Source organism: Mycteria americana, chromosome 3, assembly GCF_035582795.1.
Source record: "Mycteria americana isolate JAX WOST 10 ecotype Jacksonville Zoo and Gardens chromosome 3, USCA_MyAme_1.0, whole genome shotgun sequence".
NCBI lineage: Eukaryota > Metazoa > Chordata > Aves > Ciconiiformes > Ciconiidae > Mycteria > Mycteria americana.
The window spans coordinates 28,736,412-28,761,013 of NC_134367.1; the positions used below are offsets into that span (position 1 = coordinate 28,736,412).

The following is a 24,602-nucleotide window of genomic DNA, read 5'->3' on the forward strand; positions in this document are numbered from 1 at the left end:
GGAGGGAGGGAGGGAGGGAGGGGGGGGGGGGGGGGGAGGGAGGAGGAGGAGGAGGAGGAGGAGGAGGGGAGGGTGCCACCGGGAGGGAGGAAGGGGCACGGCGCAGCCCGCCGCCGCCGCGGGGACTTGGCCGGGGCGGCCGGTGACATCACGCGCTGGAGCTCTGCAGAGGGAGGCGGAAAATGGCTGCTGCGAGGTACCGGGGGGCGGGAAGGGGGTGGCCGGGGACCCCCGGCGGGAGAGGGGCTGCCCCCGCTCCCGCCGCCGCGGGGGGCAGCGACCGGGGTCGCGGCGGCGATCGCCCGTGCGGGTGTGCGGGCGGCGGCTGGCCGGGCAGGCGGACCCTGGCCCCGAGGCGCTGGTCGCGGCCGGTTTCGTGGCAAAGCTGTCGCTGGGGGAAGGGACTGGGAAATGTTAATGAGACGCGTCCTGACAAGGTGATCGGGGTCCTCGCGCCGTGCTGACCGGGCTTCAGATGCTGGGATTTAGGCGACTGCGGGAGAGACAGCGGACTGCGGGCAGCGGTGCGGGCTACCGCACAGCACCAGCTTTCGGCTGGGTTATGCATGAAGGCGCGCACCGCGTATGGTGCCTACATACCGGGCGGTGTGTGTGAAATTCGCACACCCGCCGAGACGTTTCGTGCGTGAAAGCCGCGGAGAAGTTGGCTGGTGCAGGGGCTTTGCTGCAGCGAAAGCCGCTACAGAGCGATGCCGCCTGGATACCCGCTTACTGCAGTAAACTGCAACGTGCTGCAGCAAATGTCACCTCCTGTGCCTTTCCTTTACCGCCTTGCCGGAGCTGATGCATCGCATATAGCGTAAACATCCTGGCATGTGCAGGTTGCTAATGCAGATAATGAGAAGAGTTCGTCCCTGTCGCTATTGCTGCCCCTGCAGCTGTTACTTTGATGATACTCCACACTTTCCAACGCTGTTTTAGAGGTCTTTGAAAATGCGGTTTTAAACTCTCTCATACTCCTAAACACAAAAAATCACGTGCTGAAAATATATCCAGGTAATGTCTTGCAATATCGTGCTTGCCTGTGTTAGTGGGGAAAAAGTTAGGGTTAATTTGTGACAAAATTCGTGCAGTTTTCATGCATCTTTGATGCAAGCACATAAATGAGAGGAACATTTCCAAAACTTTGTAGAAATAATGAAAATCTCTGTAAACACTGGAATAACATTGAAATGTTACTGCTTTACGTGACTGCTGTAAAACTATATAGAAAAACGTCTGTACAAATTTAAATTAAACTACAAAATATGCAAGCTGGAAGGACAGAGAGGGAAACATATCTGTGGTAGCTTAAATAAGAACAGGAAAAATGATCTCTAGAATACTAAAATTCATTTATCACTGGGATAATAACATTGTAACACTTTACCCTTAACGTTAGGGAAATTCATTTTCATTGAAGGATTCTCTGGACACCAGGTTGGGGGGCTAAGTGAAGAAAGAAAAAAAATATGTTGGCTTTTAGGTCTATAATATTTTATTCTGGGAATTTTGTCTCATTTCATAGTATACGCCAACATGGTGAGCCAAAATAGTCTGTCGTATTACTCTGTGAAACGGAAAGTTGCTACACTGCAGCCTTTGATTTAAAGCTTTCCCTCACTGCCTAGGAACGGACAAATGCTGTAAGGTTGTGTTGCATCACGTGGTGCAATATTGAAATCTTTCCTAATACCGCAGTACACTGCAGTAAAATGGTTTTAATGCAGATTACCTGGAGATTATTCAAACGGTTCATGTTACCTCACTGTAACATGAAGCAAATCAGTGTGATCCTCCCGGCAACGCGGCTGCCCTGCTGCAGGGCTTCGCTGCAGCGTATTGCAGGAGCAGGAAACTTTTCGACACCCTTCGCTCTGCACTGATTTATTGGTTCAGAATGGGATGGTGGAGAAAATGTAGCACAGCAGTGACTGCACGGTAAATTGCAGAGAACTGAGAGGGAACAGGTATTTTCACATTGTTCTTGGGTAGCAGTGCATAGAAAACATTTGACAGACGAATCTCTAACGTTAGCTTGTTAGTTTAAGGTTTATAGCTTTTCCCTTCTAAGACTTAGGGCTCATGGGTGTCTTGAGGATAATAGTTTGCCAAAAGGCTATAATAAATTTCATGACAACTGCTTAGTTTTTTTTTTTTCAAATGCAAAAGAGAGTACTGTTTAGTACAAGAAATGCTGACACGCATGATTTCTCAGAGCTACTGCTCCAGGCTTCTGAGTCAACTGCCTCACATGTATACCAAACTGCTGCTATGGCTTTCTTTATATTCATTACTGCTCTGTGTTTGTTAAATACAGCGGGTTTTGGTAGTGTGGTTAAAATATTACTTCTGCAGTGAATAGAGTTTAAGTTGTTGAAGTTATTTTGCGTTTAAAATAAGCAAACTATATGTGGGTAGATTTTTTTTCCCCCCAAATAGTAATAAAAAAAAATCAAAATAAGTTTTATGTGTATAGCATTTTTAATATAAGCTTCTTTACAGAATGTTTTTCAGGGAACTTTTCATAAATCTTAAGGATGATAAACAGAGAAGAGAAAAGGAATGAAGAGAGAAGGTTAAAACAAAACCGTTGGCTCTCAGCTGAGATTTGACCTCAGAAGGAGAATCCAGGAGGTGAAGCTATTTCAGAGAAGAGGAAGTAAAAGAAGGTAACGAAGTCTTGAGACTAATAGTAGCAAGAGTGTGTGGAATGGCAAGGTAGGTCAGAAAAGAGATCTAAGTTGTTGAGAGGCTGAAGCAAGTCCAAAAGAGTTTTATAAGCTACGAATGCAGCCTTCGACCCTGAAATAAATAAGGGGTACTGCTACCATTCCAGGGTATGCATGATGTGGCCGCACTTTTGCGGAGCTGTGGGAAGATGGGAGGTAGCATCGTGCAGATCCTCGTTTTGATGGGGATCACAGGGAAACAGAGCAGCGACAAAGTCACGGGCATAGCTGAAGTTTTCGGCAGGAGGCTTGGAAGCAGCCTGTTACTTGAGCAATCCTGGGGGAGGAGGTGGCAATAAGTACTTGGGGAGAGGGATGAAAAAGGAAAGTTCTGTTTCAGACACTCCACAGAAAAGAGGCGACCAGCAAACGTTTGCAGTGGGAAGGGAGAGGACAGGAGGGGAGGATGTTTCTCTGGTTGCAGTCCCTCTTGAATGCAGTTGTTTACCTATTTTCCCAAGTTGTGTGAGGGAGGGGAACAGCACGGAAATTATGTCAAAATTCTGCAGTTTAATGGAAGAGTTGAGCAGGGAATCTGTTGTAGCAGCAGCAGCCTTCCTGCAGGGAGACAAGGCATCATTGACCTAAAATATTCTTTCAGCCAGTCTCTCATGATAACCTGTTCTGACTTAGCAGTCTTGCCCAGCAAGGCTGAAGGCAGATACTTTCTTCTCAGTACAGTCTATGGACTAGTGCATATTCCTTGATAATTTACATGAATTTCAGCAACTCTTTTTAAAAGAAACTAAAAATCCTAGCTGAGTACCATGGGTTAGGCTGAAAGGAGCAAGAAAAATTGCAAAAAGAAAATATGATGGTATTTTGAGTGGAGAAACCATGTCTGCAGAAATCTGCTGACCTCCCCCAATGTGAGCTGTGGGATTCAAGGGCACTCAATAACTCCGAGAAGGCACCTCTCTGCTCCTGCAGATTCAGGCCTTGTGGACCTCATTTTCCAATTGTAAGACTCCCTGTATCAGTGAGCCGAAAGAAAAAGGTCACATGCTAGATCTGGTGATGTGGACATAAGAACAGGAGATGACACATGATATGATTTCAGAAGAGTTGCTGAGTCAGATAATTTCCTTTCACTGGAATGTAGGTATGCTTTAAGGACTGTGTTTCTACTAATTAATGATAATTAAGTAAAATATTCTGCTTAAATGACTACTTAACTGGTTAGAAGGGTTCTCTAATTATCTAATACTTCTTAACGAAATATCTGTTTTTTTCCTGATCAAAGAGGAACCAAAGTAAATACAGTAAAAACCAAAGAAGCAAGCAAAGTAAATACAGAAAATATCATAGTATCTGAGTATTATCAACCTCATTCAATGAAATAATTGACTTTCCCCTCAATATTCTACTTCACGGGTTACATACTGTCCTCAGTGTGCTTTCTAGCAGTTTAAGCGTGATGTATGAGATGATGTTGTGGGAGTTTCTGGTAGATTATTAAACCTTATAAAATACATTCTTCAGCTGAAAGAATAAGAATTTCCAGCTTGATATAGGCATCACCTTTCAAAAAAAATCAGTTATGTGAAATTATATGTTCTAAATTCAGCAAGGTTATTGCAAATCTTTGTTCTGCAAAACTTGTTAAATTGTTTGCTCCATACAGTGCTTTGTATGTTTGGAAGGCAAGGCACGCTAGCATTAGTTAATTGTCACAATATCCTTGAAATTAGGTAAATATGTATTATTATTTCAGATCCTTTGAAAAGAGAAGGTAGACTGTAAAGGTTGTTCGATTTACCCAAGATCAAACTGGGTGATTCCAGTGCTGCAGACTAGACGCCTCCATGACTGGAACACTTTGCCATCTGCAGGTGTCTTAGGTGACCACATAAAACCAAATTCTGCCTGCTTTATATACATAGGGGTAATTGTCCTTATTTTGCAGGTTCATCAACTCACACAACTTGCATGTTTTGATTCCCTCTGTTTATTAGATTGAATGTAAATCGAATGGAGTATGAGCCATGCAGTTGTGCATTCACAGCTTACAGTGTGGCTGGAAAAATGCTGGCAGGAATTCTGTGGGCATAAATTGACTTTGCAGACAGAGAGGCTGATCTTGAGCCTAGATCAAAATATACTGCTAAAGCTCCTACGGCTTCTTTTTTATTACAGCAGTGATATGCCCCTTTGTCCTTGGTTAAAATTTGCTCTGTACTCATTTTTGGCAGTGTTTAATGTAGCAGTTGTCAATCTGAATGTGGCCTTGCATCCCAGAGGGAATTGCACTTCATTAGTATTTTATGTATATAATTGGAAGTTGCTTAAGGATTGTTTCAGACCGATATACAACACTGGCCGTTCAGCTCTTATATATTAATTTATAAAGTTACGTTGAGCTACACACACTAAAAAGACATTTAATTTTACAGGAGGGAAAAAAATAGCTCTAATAAGGTCTGAGGTTGTCGTCCTTGCAGGGAAGATGCCTTTCTGTCAAGTCTCCTAAGTACATGCAGAACTACTCTTAGTTGCAGCAATATTCCCTGGAGTAAGAGGACAATGTGTATGTCTCTTGTTCTAGCTCAAGACCTTTAATAGTAATGCAGATTTTTTTTTTTAACTGGAGATCATAAAGTTCATTCCCTCCTACCAACGTGCCGCAAAATCAGAGCAATTGAGGAAGAGCTTTGGAGTAAAAGAGCAGGCACTTTGAGTATTAACCAGGCATGACTTCTAATCTATCATCACTCGCCTATGACAGCCAGTAAAGACATATGAGTAGAGATAGTTCAGATGCCGCTAGATTATTAAATACTGAGCAAAGCTTAAGCCTGGAATTTCCCAGCTGGTGTTTCACTTCTATGCTCTTAGAGTTGAAGGGAGATTGTCACCGATAGTAATGCTTTGGGGCAGCACAGCTTATCGAAAGATGTAAGATAGCTTATGCCACCTTATAAAAAGAGTAAGATGCCTCCTCTTATAAACTCTCACATCAGGTTATCGGTGGGTTTGTTTGAACAAGTGCAACTTGAAAGTACATTAGTTGCATATGGAAAGTATGTCTGATATTTTTTCAGCCTCTTAGGAAAAGGGTGTTTGACTGCTTGGGCTGATACATAGAGCAAGTGCACGGTTTTTGCACCTCAGCACAGATTTGCATGTGGTCAGACTTTCCCTAATGACGTTGCCTTCCCATAAACATCTTTAGACAAAATAAGTGAATACATCACTGGTCTTTAACCTTTATAATTTGGAGCTGTTAAGCTCCAACTTCGACACAATGTGTCGTGTTGAATTACCCAAGCCAGATCAGAATGAGTACGGCCAAGTGTTGGACTCTACAGAGCCATGCTGACTTGTTTCTCCTCCCAGGCTACTTACTGCTTCTATGAGTTTGGATATATTAACCTGCATGGAAAGAGCTTTCACGTGACTATTCAGATTCCTGTAGCTTTGGTATCTCATCCAGTTCAATAAATAAACTGATTTTTGTTGGTCTGTATATTAATACATTTTGTTGAGCATGGTATTTGCAAATAAGTAAATCAGAGTGGGTATTAGTTTTCCATCTGTCAGCTGTGAAATAGCTATTTAATAAAGATACTAATCTGTGATGCAGAATTAAGATAACTTCCTGCATCTTGTTATTTGGCATCTTGTTATCTTTATGGGGATCTTTCACTGAGTGTGGGATTAAAATACAGATAAATAAATGTATGTGGTTTATAGGCATGTGAGGTATCGAAGCTCCTATTTAAACTCAGTTCAGCCATTGGGGCCCAGAGAACAATTCACTTCCCTAAATTTATGTGTTTAGTGCCATTTGAGGTGCCTGGAGTTAGTAACCACCCTCATGAGCCTGGAAGAGGGTCTAGTCCCTATGTGAGATATGCGCCCATCAGAAGAGGCAGTTGGAGGGCAGGCGTAATAATTTATGGTATCTAAGATTGCACCATGCGTTTGTTTTTAGGCAACTGTATTGAGCCCTAGAGCATTTGAAATAAGCCGAATTGCTCTCCAGGGAGCTTTAATTGTGTTCAATAGGGGCTTGACTCATTGACGGTTGCAGTTGCTCAAGGCTGAGACATCTCCGCAGGGACAGCAGTTGTGATAAAAGATCTGTGGGAGATTTGCACTTCTGGAGTAGCAGCTGAAGGCCAAGCAGAACGCCAGAGGACACTGGCACTAGACACCTACGTTTAGGAAGCCAAACTGATCCCTAGATCTCCAGTGATTACAGTGATAACTTAGATACCTGGTGCATCAGTGACACCTAAATGTAAGCATCTTAATCTAGAACTGAATCCTGTCCTGAAAGCCCAATAATGATGCCACGTTGCTATCTTGAAAAATTATTAGAACAAACACCATGTTTCACTGTTAGTTGAATAAATTATTAGTTAGAACAAAAGTTTAGTACTTCTAGGCATACTAAATATACCTGCTTAATAAATTCATTATTCATCCTTTGCTATCACTCAGTGTTACAAATAAAATTAACGGTTTGATGCAAAAATCAGAGCTTTTCCAATAAACTTTTTCAAGCTTTTGATTTTAGGCCACAGTCCTACAAAGGGCTTTGGCATATTTAGGTATTAATATTATTTTATAAAACTTCTACGTTGCTAAAACTCACAGCATGGAGGGCACTACTGTGAAAAATAATAATGGCTTCATTAATTCCTTGGGCCACTCAAATGGATTTTAGTGTGTGGGACAAGGATTGGGCCAAATTCTGCGTATAATCCTGTGGACTGTAAATGCTGCTGAGGCTTTGAAGTCAGCAAGACGATTTGCGTAAATAAGGCTGGAAGATGTTGCTTTACCATGAATAGCATCACTTCTTAGAAAAGTATATCAGATTATTTCATAACTAGTCACACCAAGATAGCGATCTACAGTCAGGAAGTGAGCTGTTGGATATCAGTAATAAAAATCATGTAGTTTTATCCTTCCTGTGGAAGACAAGTGGGATCATTTCTGTGCATTTATAGTCTTGAAAGTTGCAGTAATGTTCTGATAGATGCTCTCCCAGATTTCCAGCTGAATTTGGAACACAGCAATACTGATGATTCTGGAAAATCTGTACACTGTATTTCTCAGCTGAGAGTATCAGATTTGTGCTTTTAAGTCATATTTTCCCATAAAATGACTAAGATATCACACTGTAAATCTTTTGAGCAGTAACACCACTTGTGCATTCTTCCAACAGTGCCCAATTCCACTGAAATCATTACTAACTCTTACACTGGTTTATAGGATTACACAGGGGAATAGGATTAGAACCCACAACAGGGCATGTAACATATTTAAATGTCGTCATGTTTTCCATTATAAATTTGTTACAGAGAACTGGGACTTTCGAGATTTCGTTGTAGCCCAAGGGATTTACACCAACATTGTATTTAATGTCCTGACAAGTTCAGTGTAAAATGCCATAGTCAAAGTAACACAAACCAAATCTGTGACTACCACTCATTATGCTGAATTGGAAATAAGTAGTTTGAGTGAGATAGATTAATTTCTAGCTCAGTAAAGGTGGGATTTTTTTCCAAGGAAAACTGGGATTATTGAAGGCTCAACTTAGAGGCTAGACAATGTAAAATGTTAGTACTTTATTATGGATCTATGTTGCCCGGTTATGGTACAGTTTCTTGTTTTGCTGAAATCAGTGGCGAAGCCCTATTTTAAACCGCGCAGAATCGGACCGATTGAGCAGGCCTACAATCTCACGTTGTAAATTTGTAATACTCTACACTGCATTTACTGAAAGGAAAGAGAACTAATGATCTCAGCATGCCATCTGCCAGCTCTCCAGCTGAATGGAACAGACTATGTCAATCAAAGGCTGAGATATGTCTTTAAATTACTTTTGTGTTTTGTTTTTTTTTTATTTTTTTGTTCTGGCTTTTTGGGTTGCTTAGTAACAATATTCTGTGTGCAAATTTGTAGCATCTGTGCAGAATGTGAGGTGTTAACATGTTTGTAAAAATTAAGAGTCCAATTAATGTTTCCTCTGCAGAGCTTTAAAATTAAATGGCTCCTTCCTTTTTTCCCCCCCTTCTACAAATTACCTGCTTTTAGAAAAAGTCAAGAGAGATTTGTGTCTTAGAACAGTGATAAATCATAACTTTGCATTTCAGTACTTCTCAAATAAGTAGCTAGTGTTTTCAAATGGAGAATATAGCAGAATTAAGTAACTTGCGAAACATAAGTGGCTTTCAAAGGTCATATAATTCTGTCTCTGTGGTTAGTAGCTGCACACAGGGTAATGTCTGTGAGCGATTATATATCTTCCAATTAAACCACTGAACAAAGCACTCAGTGTCAGAAATCTTACTTGATGACTTGCAGAACTGTGTTAGAAAGATTTAAAACAGAGAACTAGGTACACTTTAACAGTCTTCATACTCTGTCCTTTTGGGTCCCTATAGCAGAAGGTCAACTGGAATCTATCCTACTATTCAAGATCTATTAAAAAATAGAAAAAGCTAATATAGGATGAGTTGGACCAAGCCGGCTTCTATAAGGAGACATACCTACCCCTGTATAGTCACTGAATAGTCAGTGGAGAGAAACAGGCTCTCGCAGACAGTAGGTCATCTGCTGTCTTTTAGCTATGTGTCTTAGGGTGAGATGAATCACCTCTCTTTCTGCGGTGACTGAGCCAAACGTGGCTAGGCAACCTCTCACTTTTAAGGCAGTAAAAGTTTGGTAAGATTAATCCCACTCCCCAAGATTTTTTTTTTCCTGATGATACAGTATATTTTGCCTTTGATCTATTTTGGCAAATAAAACATTTTAGAGGGAGGCATCTGCAGCAGTCCTGACTCAGACAAGGTTCACATTGACTCTAGTGGGAGAACAGGGTGAGAAAACACTGCAGGACTTCTCTTCCAGTAAGTGTTTTACTGTTCCTTTTCCTCATTAGAGACATTTTGTTCTACCTTTCCATTCCCTTTAATCACTGGCTAGAGATGACGCCAGCAGACAGTTAGGTATTATCCCCAGGGCCCATGGATTGTCACAATAAATTCTGTGAAAAAACATAGTTTGATTAATGTCTACTGCAGGAGCTGAAGGCATAGCTCCATAACAGAAAAATACTAACATCAACTCTTGCACTCTGTTCCTTTTATTTGGCAATGTAATAATTTCGTCGTTTTATCTGTAATGCAAGCAGTTGAGCTGATGCCCAGCAGAGCCGCAGCAGAGGAGAGGGGACCTGGCCAGTTGCTGTTGCTGCCCCACAACTGCTTCCCTGCCTTGGCCCCTTCAAAAGCAGCAGGAGCAACAGGACTGAGCACAAGCCTCGGAATCTTGCCGGGAGCTAAAGGAGTGGATCAGCCCCATCCCTCCTCCATGAGTATTTGTGAAATCCACTCCTTATTTCTCTCAGCAGCCTATGTAGCTTATATTTTAACTTGGCAGCTGTTAAGACTCTTGGTGAAATCAGTTTAGCGGTTTACTAGTACACCCTCCCACCACAGGCAAGAATCTTGACAGCTCAAAAGAGCATTATAGATAAAGTAGACGAATTGCTGAGCTCCGAGTCTTGTTATGACCATGGTAAAAATTGTCCCTAGCTTTGAGTGGCAGGATGGATTTTTGTGGATCCAGGTGCTTGTCTGGTGTAAAGACTGGGCGAGGCATTTTGCTAGCCGTGTGCTTCACAAGAGTCTACCAGTAGCACCAGGCTGCTGTCGTGGGCTCCAAACGTCCAGAAGTCCACATGTCCATTGACTTCATTAAGCTGTATAACACATACGCAAGTCTGATACCTTCCAAAAGCTGTTGGACGTGCTACTGATACGCTCAGTCAGCACAGTGTGTATGTGAATAGCCCCAGCGCCGTGGAGAATCATCACTTACCCTCCATGCTGCGAACAGCCTGTGTATTCAGTGCGTCCCTGGAAATCCCAGGCCGGCTCGCTAACCCTGTACAAGCGCAGACCACAAGCATGTCCCATGGCTCAGAGAATATTTGTCTCAATACAAAATGAGAGACAACATACAAACTGTTAGAGGACTACAGGGAACCATTAAAAAAAATGCAGAAGTCAGTCAATCGACTGTTAGTCTTAGCACACTGGCAGCTCTGACTTTGCTTCAATTCTGCTGACCTTGTGTGGGCTTTTAGGAGGGTAATGAAGTAGTTCGGAACTGCCAAGGGCCAAGGAGGGGAAAGCTCGAAGTACTTCATTTGAGAATAGAAGAACTGGGTGATGAGGATTGCTGTGCTGGGTTGATCAGAGGTAGAAGTTAACATCTTCGTGCTGGATAAGAAATGTTAAGCTGACTTGGGGTATATATTCAAAAGCAGTTTGAAAAAGAAGGAAAAATACTGATGGTCAATGTGGCTGCCTGCACGGGCTGTTTTACATTGTTGTTTGGACAAACATGCCTTTTCGTTTTGGACCTCACCTATCCCTAGTGAGGTCAGTGCTGAAACTTTCCTTCCTTTGGGTTCCGCTTTGTCTACATGTGTATTCATTTGAATGATCCCTTTCTGCGGTGTCAGGATCCACTCGGCATGGATCAGTGGCAGAATGAGGCCTGCGTGATTCATGCTAGGCATAGACATTCAGGCTGCTTCCTCTCCAGAATTTACAAGGGATGGATGTTTCCTGGTCTTTCTAACTCTCTTTGAAGAAAATTAATGTGAATTCTTGCAAACACAGTCTCCTTTCTTCAGCAGGGCGGTACTTAGCAATCCTACTGCTATCACACTCAACACTTTCTGCATAAAAGCATGATTTAATACTCTTTTTAATGGTGATTTCTTACGCCGCTTGCCTCATTGTATCAGTAAACATGTTGACAAGAGCGCAGCTGTCTTTCGCAAATTAACAAGTTCACCCCTGTGTGAAAAGCCAGCTCTGTTGAGGCGTAGCACAGGCATGGTGAATAGTGGTGAGCCGGGCTTCTGCAAACGGATTGACGTTGCTTCTTAGAGCACTGCAGCCAGATTTTCGCACTTGGACATAATAGCTCCGCTTAAGTCTCCTTTCCTAGCTCTGAGTTACCTTTTTGACAGCCTCTGCATGAGGCACTAGATTTGCTTCCAACTGATTGAGGCCAAGTAAATTGCAAATCACGCTGTCACATCTGGGAATTCATGAGTGTTCAGCTCTGTAAAAAGTACTTCACCTCTAAGAACTGGCAGGCTAAACCATACGTTTGTTGGAAAGATCAAGGTTTGACAAAATCCAATTTTCTATTTATTGGTTTTATCTGATTTAATAATTTTAAAGTAGAAAATATCTTCTCTGAGTATAATGGAAACACTTAAATGAACCGGTTATATTTCCAGTAGTGTTTAATAATGTATGTTGCATTTCACACTTTTGTGTAAGGCCTGTCAGCTTCATTAGAACAATAAAGCACAAAGTATGACTTGTTCCCTTCTCCCAGTGTAGAACTCCAGTGCTTTAAAAAGCCCAGAAATGGTCCTTTGCTTTAAAAATACTGTTTTATGTAAGCAAAGCATTTAGTTGTATGTTTGGGTTTGGGTTCTCCTTGTTGCTGTTATTCTTCACAAAGCAGCGCAGCTCTCTTCCAGTCCTCAGCCTGTCATTTCTTTTGTACGTCAAGTTTTCCACTGCCAGAATGTGTCTTACCTCATCCAGTCAGTTGTCCTGGGTTGTTCTGGGTTGGTTTTCTGTGTCTGCAATTGTACATCTTGCTGCTCGCGAGATGACTAATACAGTCCTGGAAGTCATACGTCCCTCTTCATAGCACGTAGAGCTAGTACCTTCATGAAAGTTTTTATCGCACCTGTATCTTTTAGTCAGAGGCTGAACTGAACACTTTTGTTGGAGCAAATGCAGTAGTAACAGAGATCCTGGGCAGGAGACAGATTAGGCATGGCAGTAATATGGAAGCAAGGGCTCTGTGAGTGAAAGCTGTTTTCTGCGCATAGTTTTGGAGGCAACTGTCTGACAAACATGTATTGGACAGACCATCTCCCATCTTTCAGGGGAGATAAAACACACTGCTTGGCTAGTTTTCACCTCCTTGTCCAGGATATTTTCATACAAGGGAATTAGCAAAATCCAGGAATAGGAGGGTTGTTTGGGGCTTTTTAAAGTATTCTTGTAACATTCCTGTGGCATGACATGGTAACAGCTATTTTTCCGATGACATCCTGCAGGCGGTATCTGTGTGACAAGAAAACCACGTAACAATGAAAAAATTTACACTGTTTGATTTTGTAAATGATAATTCACTGCAAATTGGAGAGACGTCGTGGATACAGGACCTGCCCAGTGATGACAATGAACTAGAAAGACTTCTGAAACCAAATGAGCACGTGCTAGTAAACTGGCCTGTGGGAGAAAGAAAGACAGAAAAGCACCTGGTGAAAGTTGTGTACATGAGTGGTGAGTGCAGTTCCAGAGCATTTGTCTGACATGAAATTTTAATCCAGTTGTAAGGTATTGCTACCTGATTTTCTGTGCTTTGGCCTTTTTTTTTTTTTCCATCACTTCAGACGACCCGCAAGAGTTGGTAGAAATGATGCAAAAGATATTGCGAGCGGATGAAATTACAAAAATACAAGTCCTTGGAAAAGGCAAGAGGAAGAGGATAGAAATGATATTCTCAGAGAGTGAAGACAGTGACCTGGATAAAGAACAGGTGAGTTTCTGTCTTTATGTGCCTGATATTGGTAGGCCCATAATGGAATGAAATAGACCGTAACTATTGATTCTTCACAATATAATACACAAAATATGTATAGTAAAGGTAGGAATACAGACGATCTTCACATGGTACCTCAGCACAATAAGCTGTCAGAGTAATTAGTTAGGCCCATGGATTTTGTCCTTTGCTATTTAAAGAGAGAAGCGTTATTCAAGATTTGGATGCTCTGTAGCTCCATTACATTTTCTCCCATAAGACAGAAATCTGACCACTGCATAAGGAAGGGGAGGGACCAGGTTTTCTGAGCTTTGCATTGTGCTGAGATCTGCAGTGACAAAATATGGGGAAAGAAAACGTAAATCTTAACAAAAGGTTATGAACATACTTTTCAAAAATACTAACCAAAAATGTCAAGTGCACAGTGAATAAAAGTTTATGGTATACCATGGGATACTGTAATGAAAGGCTCTCTAGGAATGCAAAGGCACTATTATGCTCTTGTTTACAGGGGAAGATGATGAAGCATATAAAAAGAAAGAAATCATTACAGGCATCTGCTCCTGCCAACATCCTAAGTCAACTTGAAACATCTTTAATTAACAAACAGGTAAACATCTCATCTTGAGCAATTTTAATGTATTAAGCAAAAGCAAACTGAAATGTATTTGTTTAGGGGGGCGTAAGACTTCTGTTTTAGCGAAGTTAACGGTTCTAAAAGACACTACCTTAGAAAATTGGTGAATGGACAACAAAGAGAGAAGTATCTAATGGTTATGTATTACCCTGACATTTCATTTTGAATTTTAATAGGAATGGTAATATCTATGTTCAGTAACAGCTATTATTAAAATGCACCGGGTCTGTTTATACATTCTGTGTACAAAGAGGATATTCTGATTTAGCCAGATATTTTAATGTTAGTTTTAATGCTTTAATTTTATGTTGTTGTTGCTCTAGATAGATAGCACGTTTTGGTTTTGTTGGTTTTTTTTTTTTTTCCCCAGAGAGAAACATATTCAGGAAGCAACTTTCTGTACAGTGAAAGTAGCAGTGATGATGAAGAGCCTTTATTTCAACTATCTAAGGTAGAACTGTGTGCCAAAATAAAAAGTCTCAAGAGGAAGCTGACAGACACCATGAGAGAAAACTGCCGCCTAAGGCAGTCCCTGGTGATGCTTCAAGGTAAAGTCAGGGGAGTTATTTTGATGAAGAGGAAAGCCTGAAGGTCATGAAAAGCTTGATTTATAAAAGGCCATTTGGATGGGAATTATGGATGTTCAAGCACCTGACACGACCAAGGCCTACCGTTAGCATCAAAGTCTTTGATACATGGCAACATTTAATTCCAGCAGCACTCAGAAAAAACTCTCTTACACGGAGGCCATGCAATCATAGAGTTACAAATGGAAAAATCTGTCTAAATCCTGTCGGTTGTTCCCAAGAGAACCTTTCTGTGTGCTGTGTATAACCATCGGCTATGCTCAAACACTCCACTGACCAGTCCAACTAATCTTGTTTATTAACAGTTATTCTTGATCTACTGAAATTTTCTTTATTCTGGAATGATTTCATTTCTAATTACTTTAGTACTTCCTCATTATTGATAATCTGAGTTAGTTCCAGGTACAACAAATTTAGTCCTTTCCCAGAGGTGAACCATTTTGTTCTTTTATAAATGAATCCTTCCTCACTCAGTGATCGCCTCTGAAGCCCCTCTTACTTGTCCCTGTCCCTTACTCTGGGGCAGCCAAGACTGAATCCAAAATTTCAAACCATTGGTGAATGAATAAGGTTTAAAGAGTTGCTACTTCTTGCCAGCTATATCATTTCGTCTCTAGACAGCCTAGTATCTCTCTTTATTTTCATATGATTTTGCAAGTGCTCATCAGTTTCATTGCCCACCTGATTCTGTTCTGTATGTTATTCATCTTGGTTTAAATCATTCATCTCCACTTTTCTGAATATTATTTTTAAACATTTTGTTAGTGTTTGACAACTTTTCTTACACATTTAGGTCCATTTGCCTTACATCTTTGACAGTATTTGACTTTGACTTTGACAGTATTTTCTAATAATTCAGTGATTCTGTATCTTGCTGATTTGTCAGCCCTTGCATCCTTTTCGCTCTGCTGAATTGATTCTTCTTAATGAACTCAATAAAAGTTTATATCTGAAAATAAATATTACTTGAAGAAAGGGCCATTTAAAAGATACTCTCTATAGATTAAAAAAGAGGAAAAAAGTCTATGCAGTCTATGTAACTTCTTTGAAGCAAAAAAAAAATTAAATCAGACATAACATTACTTAGCCCATATTCAATAGCTTTACAGACTTGTAGAGATTTTGAGATAGCAAAAAGAAGAAAGAGAAATGGCAGCTTAGTGCCATGATGGGCATAAACTAATGGTTCCTCTTAGCCTTTCAGAGAACTGATCTATCCTATTCTAAAAACAGAGGCCAGATCATCAAGGGTGGGGACATCAGAATGGCAGGAAAAGCTTTGAGAGAATAGGAAAAAAGTATGTTAAAGTGTTTTTGCTGACTGCTTTGACTCTTTTGCAGTACGACAGGAACCTAATTACAAAAATATACATCCTTATGTAATTAGAGTCTGAAAGCTTCAACTACTTTGACCCATCACTTTCCATTTGATTTCAGTGTTGCCACAGGCAGTCACCCATTTTGAGGAACTGGTAGGGATGGCTGAAGCACTGCTCAAAGGCGGAGTGACATCATCTACGTCCAGTCTGCATTCACATGCTGTTTGGAAAGCATCTAACAACCCGTTAGCAGATTCATATGCAGCTATGCATAGTAACTCCAGCTCACCAATAACTCTAAACGTGGAAGATGAGGAGCAACAAACCGAAAAACAGGTCAGTGAGAAGGCAATTTCAGGCATAAAAATTAAAACTTTATACAGTACAACCTTTACTGTTATAGTATAACAAATACAAAAAGTAAGCATCAGTAAAAGTCATTTTATCACCATTCAGTTGATGATGTGACTAATGAGCTCCTTTTGTGCAGAAGGCTCTTTCCATGAGAAACACTAGACTTAATTCAGTGTGCTGGTACACTCTCACACGCGCTTTGATTTCGGTGGCTTTGCACATCTGTGACTAAGGGAAGAGTGCAGGTGCATGAAGAAAATACTGAGATTTAGGGATAACTTCTAGCCTAATGCTTTGCATGCCAAAGGGGAATGGTAGCGTTTCAGAGATAATCTAAGAAAAATACCAGCAGTCTGTTTAAACTGTTAATAAGTAAATGGAGAATGGTATGGTTTTGCTCTTGTTCCAGACACTGGCCAGCAATTAAGTAGAAATACATATATATATATATATAGGTACTGAGTAAAGATGTTCCCCTATTCTCTGTAATTATAATAGAGCATAATTGAGAAATCTCAGGCACAGAGGCCTTACATGAAAAATATAAAGACCCAACCAAAAGAATAATTCTAGCTTCTGCATTCACACTTTACATAAACATTCTTATGCACTGAGTCATGCCAGTTGGTGGAAATCATTCTCGTGTCTTGTCATGGGGTCCTAAAACCCAAAGAAATCTATTAAGAATTATCAAGGTATGATGTTTTGACTGAATATTGCAATACACAAAATTTGACCTAACATCTCCAAAGAAATAAAAAGACCTAATTTTCTAAGAAACCTAGCCTTACTTAATAGAGATAGCTCAAAATTGCCCGTTAGGAGAGTTCAAATGCTTAGGCTGTACAACTGCTGTGTGTAGAAGTCACTCTCAAAGCCCAGGACCAGATGTCACAGTTCTTAGGGCACGTCTGCTTGGAGGCAGGAATATTAGCTTGGGCATAGTGCCGTGTTCCCAAGGCTGTACAGAATCCACACCAGAACTGGACCACAGCCAGCCTGCATGGAGTGCGAGCAGAAGGATTTAGATATGTCTGAACACGTCCTGTCTCCACTAGTGAGTAATAAGGATCACTTGGTGAAGTGTTTGCTAGGCTGAATGGGGTCCTTAGTCTGCCCCACATTTGCTTCCGAAAAAAAATCAACCTGCGCGTACAGTTGCAAACGTTGAGTCATATGCAAGTTTAGCATTGGTCTCAAGCACACAGTTTGTAGAGATTACTGTTGAAATTGTATTTTAAAAAAAGAAAATTTAAAAAAATATTTCAGAGGTAATACTATATAATATTTCTAGAGAACTGCAATAGTTATGCCTATGACCAATTTTGTTTTCCAGTTCAAGATTGAAAAGTGGCAGATTGCACTTTGTAACAAGAGCAAACCTCAAAAGTTTATAAATGACTTGATGCAAGCACTTTATACACACGAATACATGGCTACACACAGCCTGACAGGTGCAAAGTCCTCCTCTTCAAAGGATAAAGCGGCGAAACCAGCTATGAATCAGAATGAAGTTCAGGAAATCATAGGTGATGACTTGTTAACGTTACTCAATGTGGCACTGATTTGACAGAGGGCTTTCTCTGAGGGGGGGGCTGTAATGCTTAACAGCTGGTCTACTCAGGTGATATGCTGTTTCATATTTCCTGCTTCAGCTACATACTTTTTTAATCCATCTGTTACAAATATTGGCAGTGAAATGCTAAGTAGTAGTATTTCTGTTGTGTGAATTTTGTGGTTTTTACTTAGGTGGCTACTCAGCACAGTGATTCTATAAATTTTTTTAGCCTTTGAAAGGTTAATCTACAACAGTCAAACTTGGAGCGTGACAGTTAACGGATAAGGGAAGGCAAAGAGAGGACACGGATCAAATTTAAAATAATGTCTGCCATATTCTGAAGTTAGTGAATGTTATGAATTCTGACATTTTAAGTAGCGCTGGAGGTAAAATGAGACAATAAGTATAGAAGACAGGAACAGTGATCAGAGAAGCAAACAAAATTTGTTTTATGCTGAGGTTTAAGGCAAAAAATGTTTGGTGCATAGGAAAGAGAATCATTTCAGATGGAAGTAGCAGCTTTAAAGAAAACAGTATTTTGTGAGCGCATGAAGCCTGGTTTTTATTGGATTCACACCTATAGCTTAATACTTGAACAACATAGCCTAAATTCCTGTACTAGAATCCCTCACCCATTGCCATTTCCTTGGACTTCCCCAGTTCTCTCAGTTCTCTTCCCAGCTTAGCTCCAGTTCCTGTACCTTGGTCCACTTTTGTTGAAGTTGGCCAGGAGTTTCAAAAGTTACCAGTTGCAGAAACCTCTTTTCCTTAAGAACCTAGCTAGAGAAAAAGGCCCAAAGTCAAGAGAGTGAAAAGGAAAGAGTGTGTAAGATGGTGAAAATATATTTAGAGATGGTAAGATGAGACAATTTCAGAATGATGTATGAGAAAAATTAAAAAGATTTCATGGGATGAGAAGAACGGCTGGACTCGATGATCTTAAGGGTCTTTTCCAACCTAAATGATTCTATGATTCTAAGAGCTCCTAGTGACTTTTCTAAAGGTGGATTCTGGGGAAGGGTCTAGGAAAAACTGAAAAGGGAAGCAGAGACGATAATCAGGACATTGAATGCAGCATGCTGTGGAGAATTCAGTGACAAAGGGAAGCCTATAGAGAAGTCAAAGAAGTTTGTTAAAGGAAATGAGAACACTCCTGAATTCAAATAGAAAAGTCTCAACTTACACAAGAGAAGAAGAAAAATAAGAAGGAAGCCTGGGAGTTCTAGGACTGTAGAAAATGAGTTAGTAGATCAGATTATTTAAAGAAGATAGAAACTATAAGACTTCAAAATGAAAGAAAGGGGGAAAAAAATCAAGGGAAGGGAAGATGATGGAGAAGAGGAGAGCAGGAGATGCATTCCTGATGTTGAGTCCTGTTAGGTTTTTTGCATCCAAAAAAAGTTAGCCAGGCAAAACAGAAGGGAAATGTTTGGGGAAGGAGACATCACCTGCAAATGAAAATTAAAGAACAAAACCTGGAAGATTCAGAGGCATGAGGACTGATGAGGATAGGAATAGGACTCTTTGATCAAGAACAGAACAAAGAAAGAGAGGATGAGCAAACACAAATCACTTACTACAGGAAGCCCTTGTGGCCCTGGACCTCCCTTTGAGTTTGCCAAGAGCAGGCACAGCAATATGGAAGGCACAGAGAAAAGCAAGAGCTGGCACGTGCAAAATCTATGAAGTAGTGAGTGAAGACAGCAAAGTAACTAGAGCTGAAGCTGAAGTAGCTGGAAATTTCAAAGATGCAATAAAGGCATTTTAGATCATACATCTGTGGTTTCCCTGATTTGGAGGCCTCATATATATCATCTCTTTATTTTGCAGGAATCACAAAACAGTTGTTTCCAAACACAGATGATGCTTTAATTAGGCGAATGATGGGACAAAAACTGAACAATTGCACCAAGAAGCCAATTTTAAGCAAAGATCTTAACTCAGGTGCTTTTCAGAAGCAGAGCTTTTGGTAAGTCTTAAAAAAAAATTGTAGCCTGCAATGTGTAATTCCATATATTACCCTGTGGTAATAAAATCTAAAAGCAATATTAAAATTACCACGAAGATACATGTTCAGATATGCATTGACAAGTAGGTAAATATTTTTGTAACCTTATACAAAAAGTATGTAATACAGAAGCAGTCCAGCTTAACATTACAGCACAAAAAAAAGTTGTTCATTCTAGACAAAGCAGCACAAAGCTATTAAATTACAGGATGAGAAGACAGAATGAAACACATGGAGTTACTTTGATCAATATGTCTATTTTAGATTTGGCATTGTTTACTTTTCTTATTATTCTCTGTAGGCTCTCCAGAGGCCAGTCAGTTCCATTTTCATGTCGCGTGTTGTGCCTCAATTAACCCACAGTAAAGATAAGAAAAATCACACCTCTTTTGTACCTACTGATAAAAGTACTATAGGAGAGCTAAATTAGTGTTCTTTTCCTGCCAGAAGAGTCCCAATTATTGGGGCAGAGGAATTATTAAATAACATCTTGCTTACTATGGGCATTCTTACCTTGTGAACAAGACTAGTCTAAAATTGCTGAACTCCTCCCTGTTGTCGGTGAAGTCAGCTATTTGCATAGTACTGTTTCCATATATACCAAATGTACATATCACAGCATAGTTGAGGTTGGGAGGGACCTCTGGAGATTGGCTAGTCCAACCCCCGCTGCTCAAAGCAGGGTCACCTAGACCAGGTTGCTCAGAGCCATATACAGTTGGGCTGAGTATCTCCAAAGATGGAGATTCCACAACCTCTCTGGGCAAGCTGTGCCAGTGCTCAGTCACCCTCACAGTGAAAAAGGGTTTCCTGATGTTTAGACGGCACCTCCTGTGTTTCAGTTTCTGCCCGTTGCCTCTGGTCCTGCCACTGGGGACCACTGAGAAGAGGCTCCGTCTTCTTTACACCCTCCTATCAGATATTAATACACATAGATAAGATCCCCTTGAGCGTTCTTGAGGCTAAACAGTCCCAGCTCTCTCAGCCTCTCCTCAGGAACAGGGTAAGAGCTTAACAAGGAACAAGAGATTAAAATCAGTGAGACAGAGAGAACAGATTTGTCCTTACTTTGACTTTCCATACTGAAATAATATTTTACTTCTTCCCTAGTTCAGTTATCTCGTGCACGTTTTAAAATCCATATTTGCAACTGTAAGACACTTCATAACAAAAAAAAACCCAAACAAACAAAAACACCCCAAGATATTTGACTATGTCACAACACAATTGTTTGAAACGTAGCAGTGCTTTAATATTAAAATTCCTCTCTAAGCCACCTGGAAGTACTCCATGGACCACCAGTGGTCTATGAATTACTACTTGAAAAATATTCAGATAATATCTATAGGAAGTATCCACATACACAGGTTTTCTCATCTGGAAACAACAAACAAATGCACCAGCCTGGCTAAAAGACAGTTTACTGTGTTAATGCTTTTCTCCTAGAGATGAGAAGGCTTCATAAAACAAAGGTCCTCTGTATTTGTAACATACAGTGTGCATTGATTCACTGTAGTATTTTTCCTTGTCCTTGACACAGGTGGTAAAAATAACAGCACAGAAACACAGACTCTGTCTTCTTTGAAAGTATTAAATCTTAAATATTTTATATTTTAAATTTTTATCTTCATCAGAGGAATCCATAAATTTTGCTAATTCCTGAGTCTTCTCATCTACAGACACAGTATTCCTGAAGCCTTGATGGGAGGATCTTGAGCTAGCACTATAACAATTCTGGGTTGTTTTTTACTACTGCCTATAGACCTTTCAATTTAAACTTGATATCTTAAAAATGTCTTTATGTCTGTCATTGATAAGTGCTTATGTAAAATCCAGTCCAATATCCATTGAAACCAATGTAAATATTGCCTGCATAGTCTCTCTTGAATGGATGATTATTAGAATGCATTCATAATGGATTCATTCTACACCTGGTCAGCATTTCCTCACTGTGAAAGCATTTAAGCACCTTGTAGGTAATGGAGATAACAGTGGTGATTCCTTTAACTCAGATGACACAAGTTTTCTCTATAAGAAAATCAGGAGAATTTAAAAGTGCTCGTAATTTCACTGTTACTCCTTCAGTTCACCTTCCAGCAATGAAGTACAGAGAGGGGTCAAGAGAAAATCCTGTTGTGCAATACCTGTAGTAACAACTTACCCACAAGTTACTAACTTTTAAAACTGGTGATACTGTAGTTTTGATCTTCCCCCTAGCTGCTCCTCCTTCCTTGCCCCCCTCCTCTGCCTTGCCCCTGAATACGACTACAATTCAAGAGAAGGAATTTGGAGTCAAATCCAACAAGACGGACAAGTCACCATCTCAGATCCATTAGGCTGAGATGAAACAAGGAAAAGGGGAATGTGTCAATGAAGAAAACTAGTTAACTAGCTAATAAACAAACTCTGCTGCTTGGAAACTAAGAACAATAGTATTTGCACATTTAATGTTAATATCTCAAGCTTAGTTATAAATTGTCTCAACAGTGGTTCAACAGCTGCTCCTCAGGGCATCATCTCTTCGGCTGTTCTTCCCAGCATACAAGACCAGCAGGATGATGATTCACCAGCTGCTAATGCACAAATTCAGCAAAGTGACAGCCGTCTGACTCCTCCACCTCCCACCACACAAGGGCAGCAGGAGTGTTTCAAACCCACTTCTTCTAAGGTGGAGTCTCATCTTGCCAGAAGCTCACCAGCGCCCTCTCCCAACCAGGGTTGCGGACAGGATCTCAGGAATTCAGACAAAGAATAACAGAAGGTATTTCATATCAGTTCAAATTCTCAATGGAGATCAAGGAGTAGTATAAAATAAAAAATAAATAATATCTAAATGGGCCTAGCAACAGTGGACAGAGATACTGCAAGCAGAATAGAAGCCTGAGAACCATTTTCTCAAACAAATGAAAATCCCACAGCCTAGGAAAAAATGAAGGCATATTAATATCTTTGGCTTTAAGATATTATTAAATATATGCATGTTATGCAGTAATTCAAAAAATATAAACTTGTTCTGAAGAGTATAAGAAGAGTTCCCCTTAGTTAGAAAAAAACATTATTTAAAGTAATACCAAAAGAATGTGTAAGAGGAACCTTAATCCCCTTGCTTTCACCTTGACAGCTGATGGAAAACCGCTTTACCGATCAGAGAAAGCTATTGCATATTAATACAAAAAAGATATAGAGGTATGAAAAGAGAACAGAAAAATTTCCTAGTGAAATGAAGACTATGGCCAGCACAGGGTTAGAAAGCACAGGGCCACATGAGCAGAGAAGAAGAAATAAAATAGGTATTGAAGGATGCTGTTAACTTGGAAAGAAGAAAACTTTCTTAGGGCAATGAAACTGCAGCTCTCAAGATGTCTGCAGGAAAGAAGCAGCTCATTTTTAACCTCTGAAAGTTGGAAAGGCAATGAAAGAAGCCATGTTCCCTCTTAGCTCAGGGAAGAGTGCTCCAGGATAGCCTGTTTGGAGCCACGGTGGAGGCCGTGGCTTCTCTCTGCTGGCCTTCTGCTGCTGGTACTCTGCTGGTTTGGCAGCTCTCACTCTTCTTCCCTGAACGTCAGGTCCATAGCATAAGGGTGCCTGATTCCTCCAGTCAGGAAATGCAGGACAATCTCTTGGAAGCGACTAGTAAAGGGCAGAGTTGCCAGCCTCTACTCCCTGTGTTTTGATTTTGGTATGCTACCTCTCGCTTAGAGAGAGGGTGGACAGGTAGAGCATTCCTCATGGGACTGGGACCAGAAAAATCCCAGTAACTGGGCAGTTCCTCTTGAGATCTGACACCACTTGTCCCAGGGAGCAGCTGGCAGTCACACACCCTGTAATTGCCTGAGGAGGAGGAGAGAAGGTTCATTTTTTTCCTCGTCTGATTCCAGGCTCACAGTGTGCCGGTAGCATGAGAAGGAGAGCACACTTGGATTATAGCTTTCTTGCTTGAGTGTACTTCTCCCAGAACAAAGAGTACTAATAGTTAAATCTGTTTTATACATGGTAAACAAGCAACTAAGGAATCAAGATTAAAAAAAAAAAAAACCACCAACATAAAGTTGAAGAAATCTAGCTTGATTTGAGGAGGATTTCTATAACTCAGGAGATCTGAGTTATAGAAATAAATTAGAAATGGTATTAGGGTGAATGCTGGGAAAAAAGTCTGAAGATGGGGTTAGCAGCCAAGTAAGTCTAAAGGAAAATGCTGCAAACCTAACTGTACTAGAACAATGCACTAATAAAACGCACTGTGGAGAAGACGTTTGTGTGGGCTGGGGTATAAATTAAGTGATCTGCTAGCCTTTTTCATCTCTCATGTCTATCAGTTCCTTCTAGAGAGGATCAGGATGAAAGCAGGTATGAAATATGATGTAAATTCTATCTCATGTTATTAACTACCATCTATAAAATGTAACAGAAGGATGTTTGCTATTATGTACATTTTGTATATGTAATTGTATGTACAGCATATAAGAATGTATATAGTTAATCATATTTTTGAAGCAACTTTCTATCAAATAAAATGAAACATTACTATGTCTTAGTTCTATTTTATTGCCCTTAATGTCTTCTGGGCCTTTTCTTACATCAGCCTCTGTTGTACACTCTTAACATGTAGGGCTGGGTTTTTTTCTCTCGCTCGCTTTTTTTCCCCCCTCCTTTTCTTTAATAACTGTCTGAAGCCAGCTTCTGTAAAGATGGTAATTTTTAGCTGGGGAAGGGGTTGGCCCACCTTACAAGGGCTCTCTAATCTTAAAGTTGTCACAGCTGATATTGCACAGCTGCAGCTGTTCTGCTGTCCGGGAGGTGTA

General features: G+C 40.4%; 1 protein-coding gene across 4 annotated transcripts; it reads left to right on the forward strand.

Annotated features, from left to right (window-relative positions):
- Positions 1 to 107: 107 nt before the first annotated feature.
- On the forward strand, positions 108 to 24,331 carry BEND6 (BEN domain containing 6). Of its 4 annotated transcripts, XM_075498120.1 has the most exons (11): positions 108 to 196; positions 2,506 to 2,672; positions 4,447 to 4,617; positions 12,850 to 13,078; positions 13,189 to 13,334; positions 13,849 to 13,947; positions 14,345 to 14,522; positions 15,999 to 16,216; positions 17,571 to 17,763; positions 19,623 to 19,761; positions 22,288 to 24,331. In XM_075498120.1, the coding sequence occupies exons 4-11, from the start codon at positions 12,883 to 12,885 to the stop codon at positions 22,553 to 22,555; spliced, it is 1,437 nt and encodes a 478-aa protein (XP_075354235.1). In that variant the 5' UTR covers positions 108 to 196; positions 2,506 to 2,672; positions 4,447 to 4,617; positions 12,850 to 12,882; the 3' UTR covers positions 22,556 to 24,331. The 4 variants fall into 4 exon arrangements, with proteins under 4 accessions (XP_075354235.1, XP_075354233.1, XP_075354236.1 ...); XM_075498118.1 differs by lacking the exon at positions 4,447 to 4,617; XM_075498119.1 differs by lacking the exons at positions 108 to 196; positions 4,447 to 4,617 and adding an exon at positions 325 to 1,017.
- Positions 24,332 to 24,602: the final 271 nt, after the last annotated feature.

Bases quoted from the DNA above. Each gene is read 5' to 3' on its own strand.
- BEND6 (XM_075498120.1), top strand. From the start codon at position 12,883: ATGAAAAAATTTACACTGTTTGATTTTGTAAATGATAATTCACTGCAA. The intron at 13,079-13,188 runs GTGAGTGCAGTT...CCATCACTTCAG, and splicing joins GAAAGTTGTGTACATGAGTG to ACGACCCGCAAGAGTTGGTA. The intron at 13,948-14,344 runs GTAAACATCTCA...TTTTTTCCCCAG, and splicing joins CATCTTTAATTAACAAACAG to AGAGAAACATATTCAGGAAG.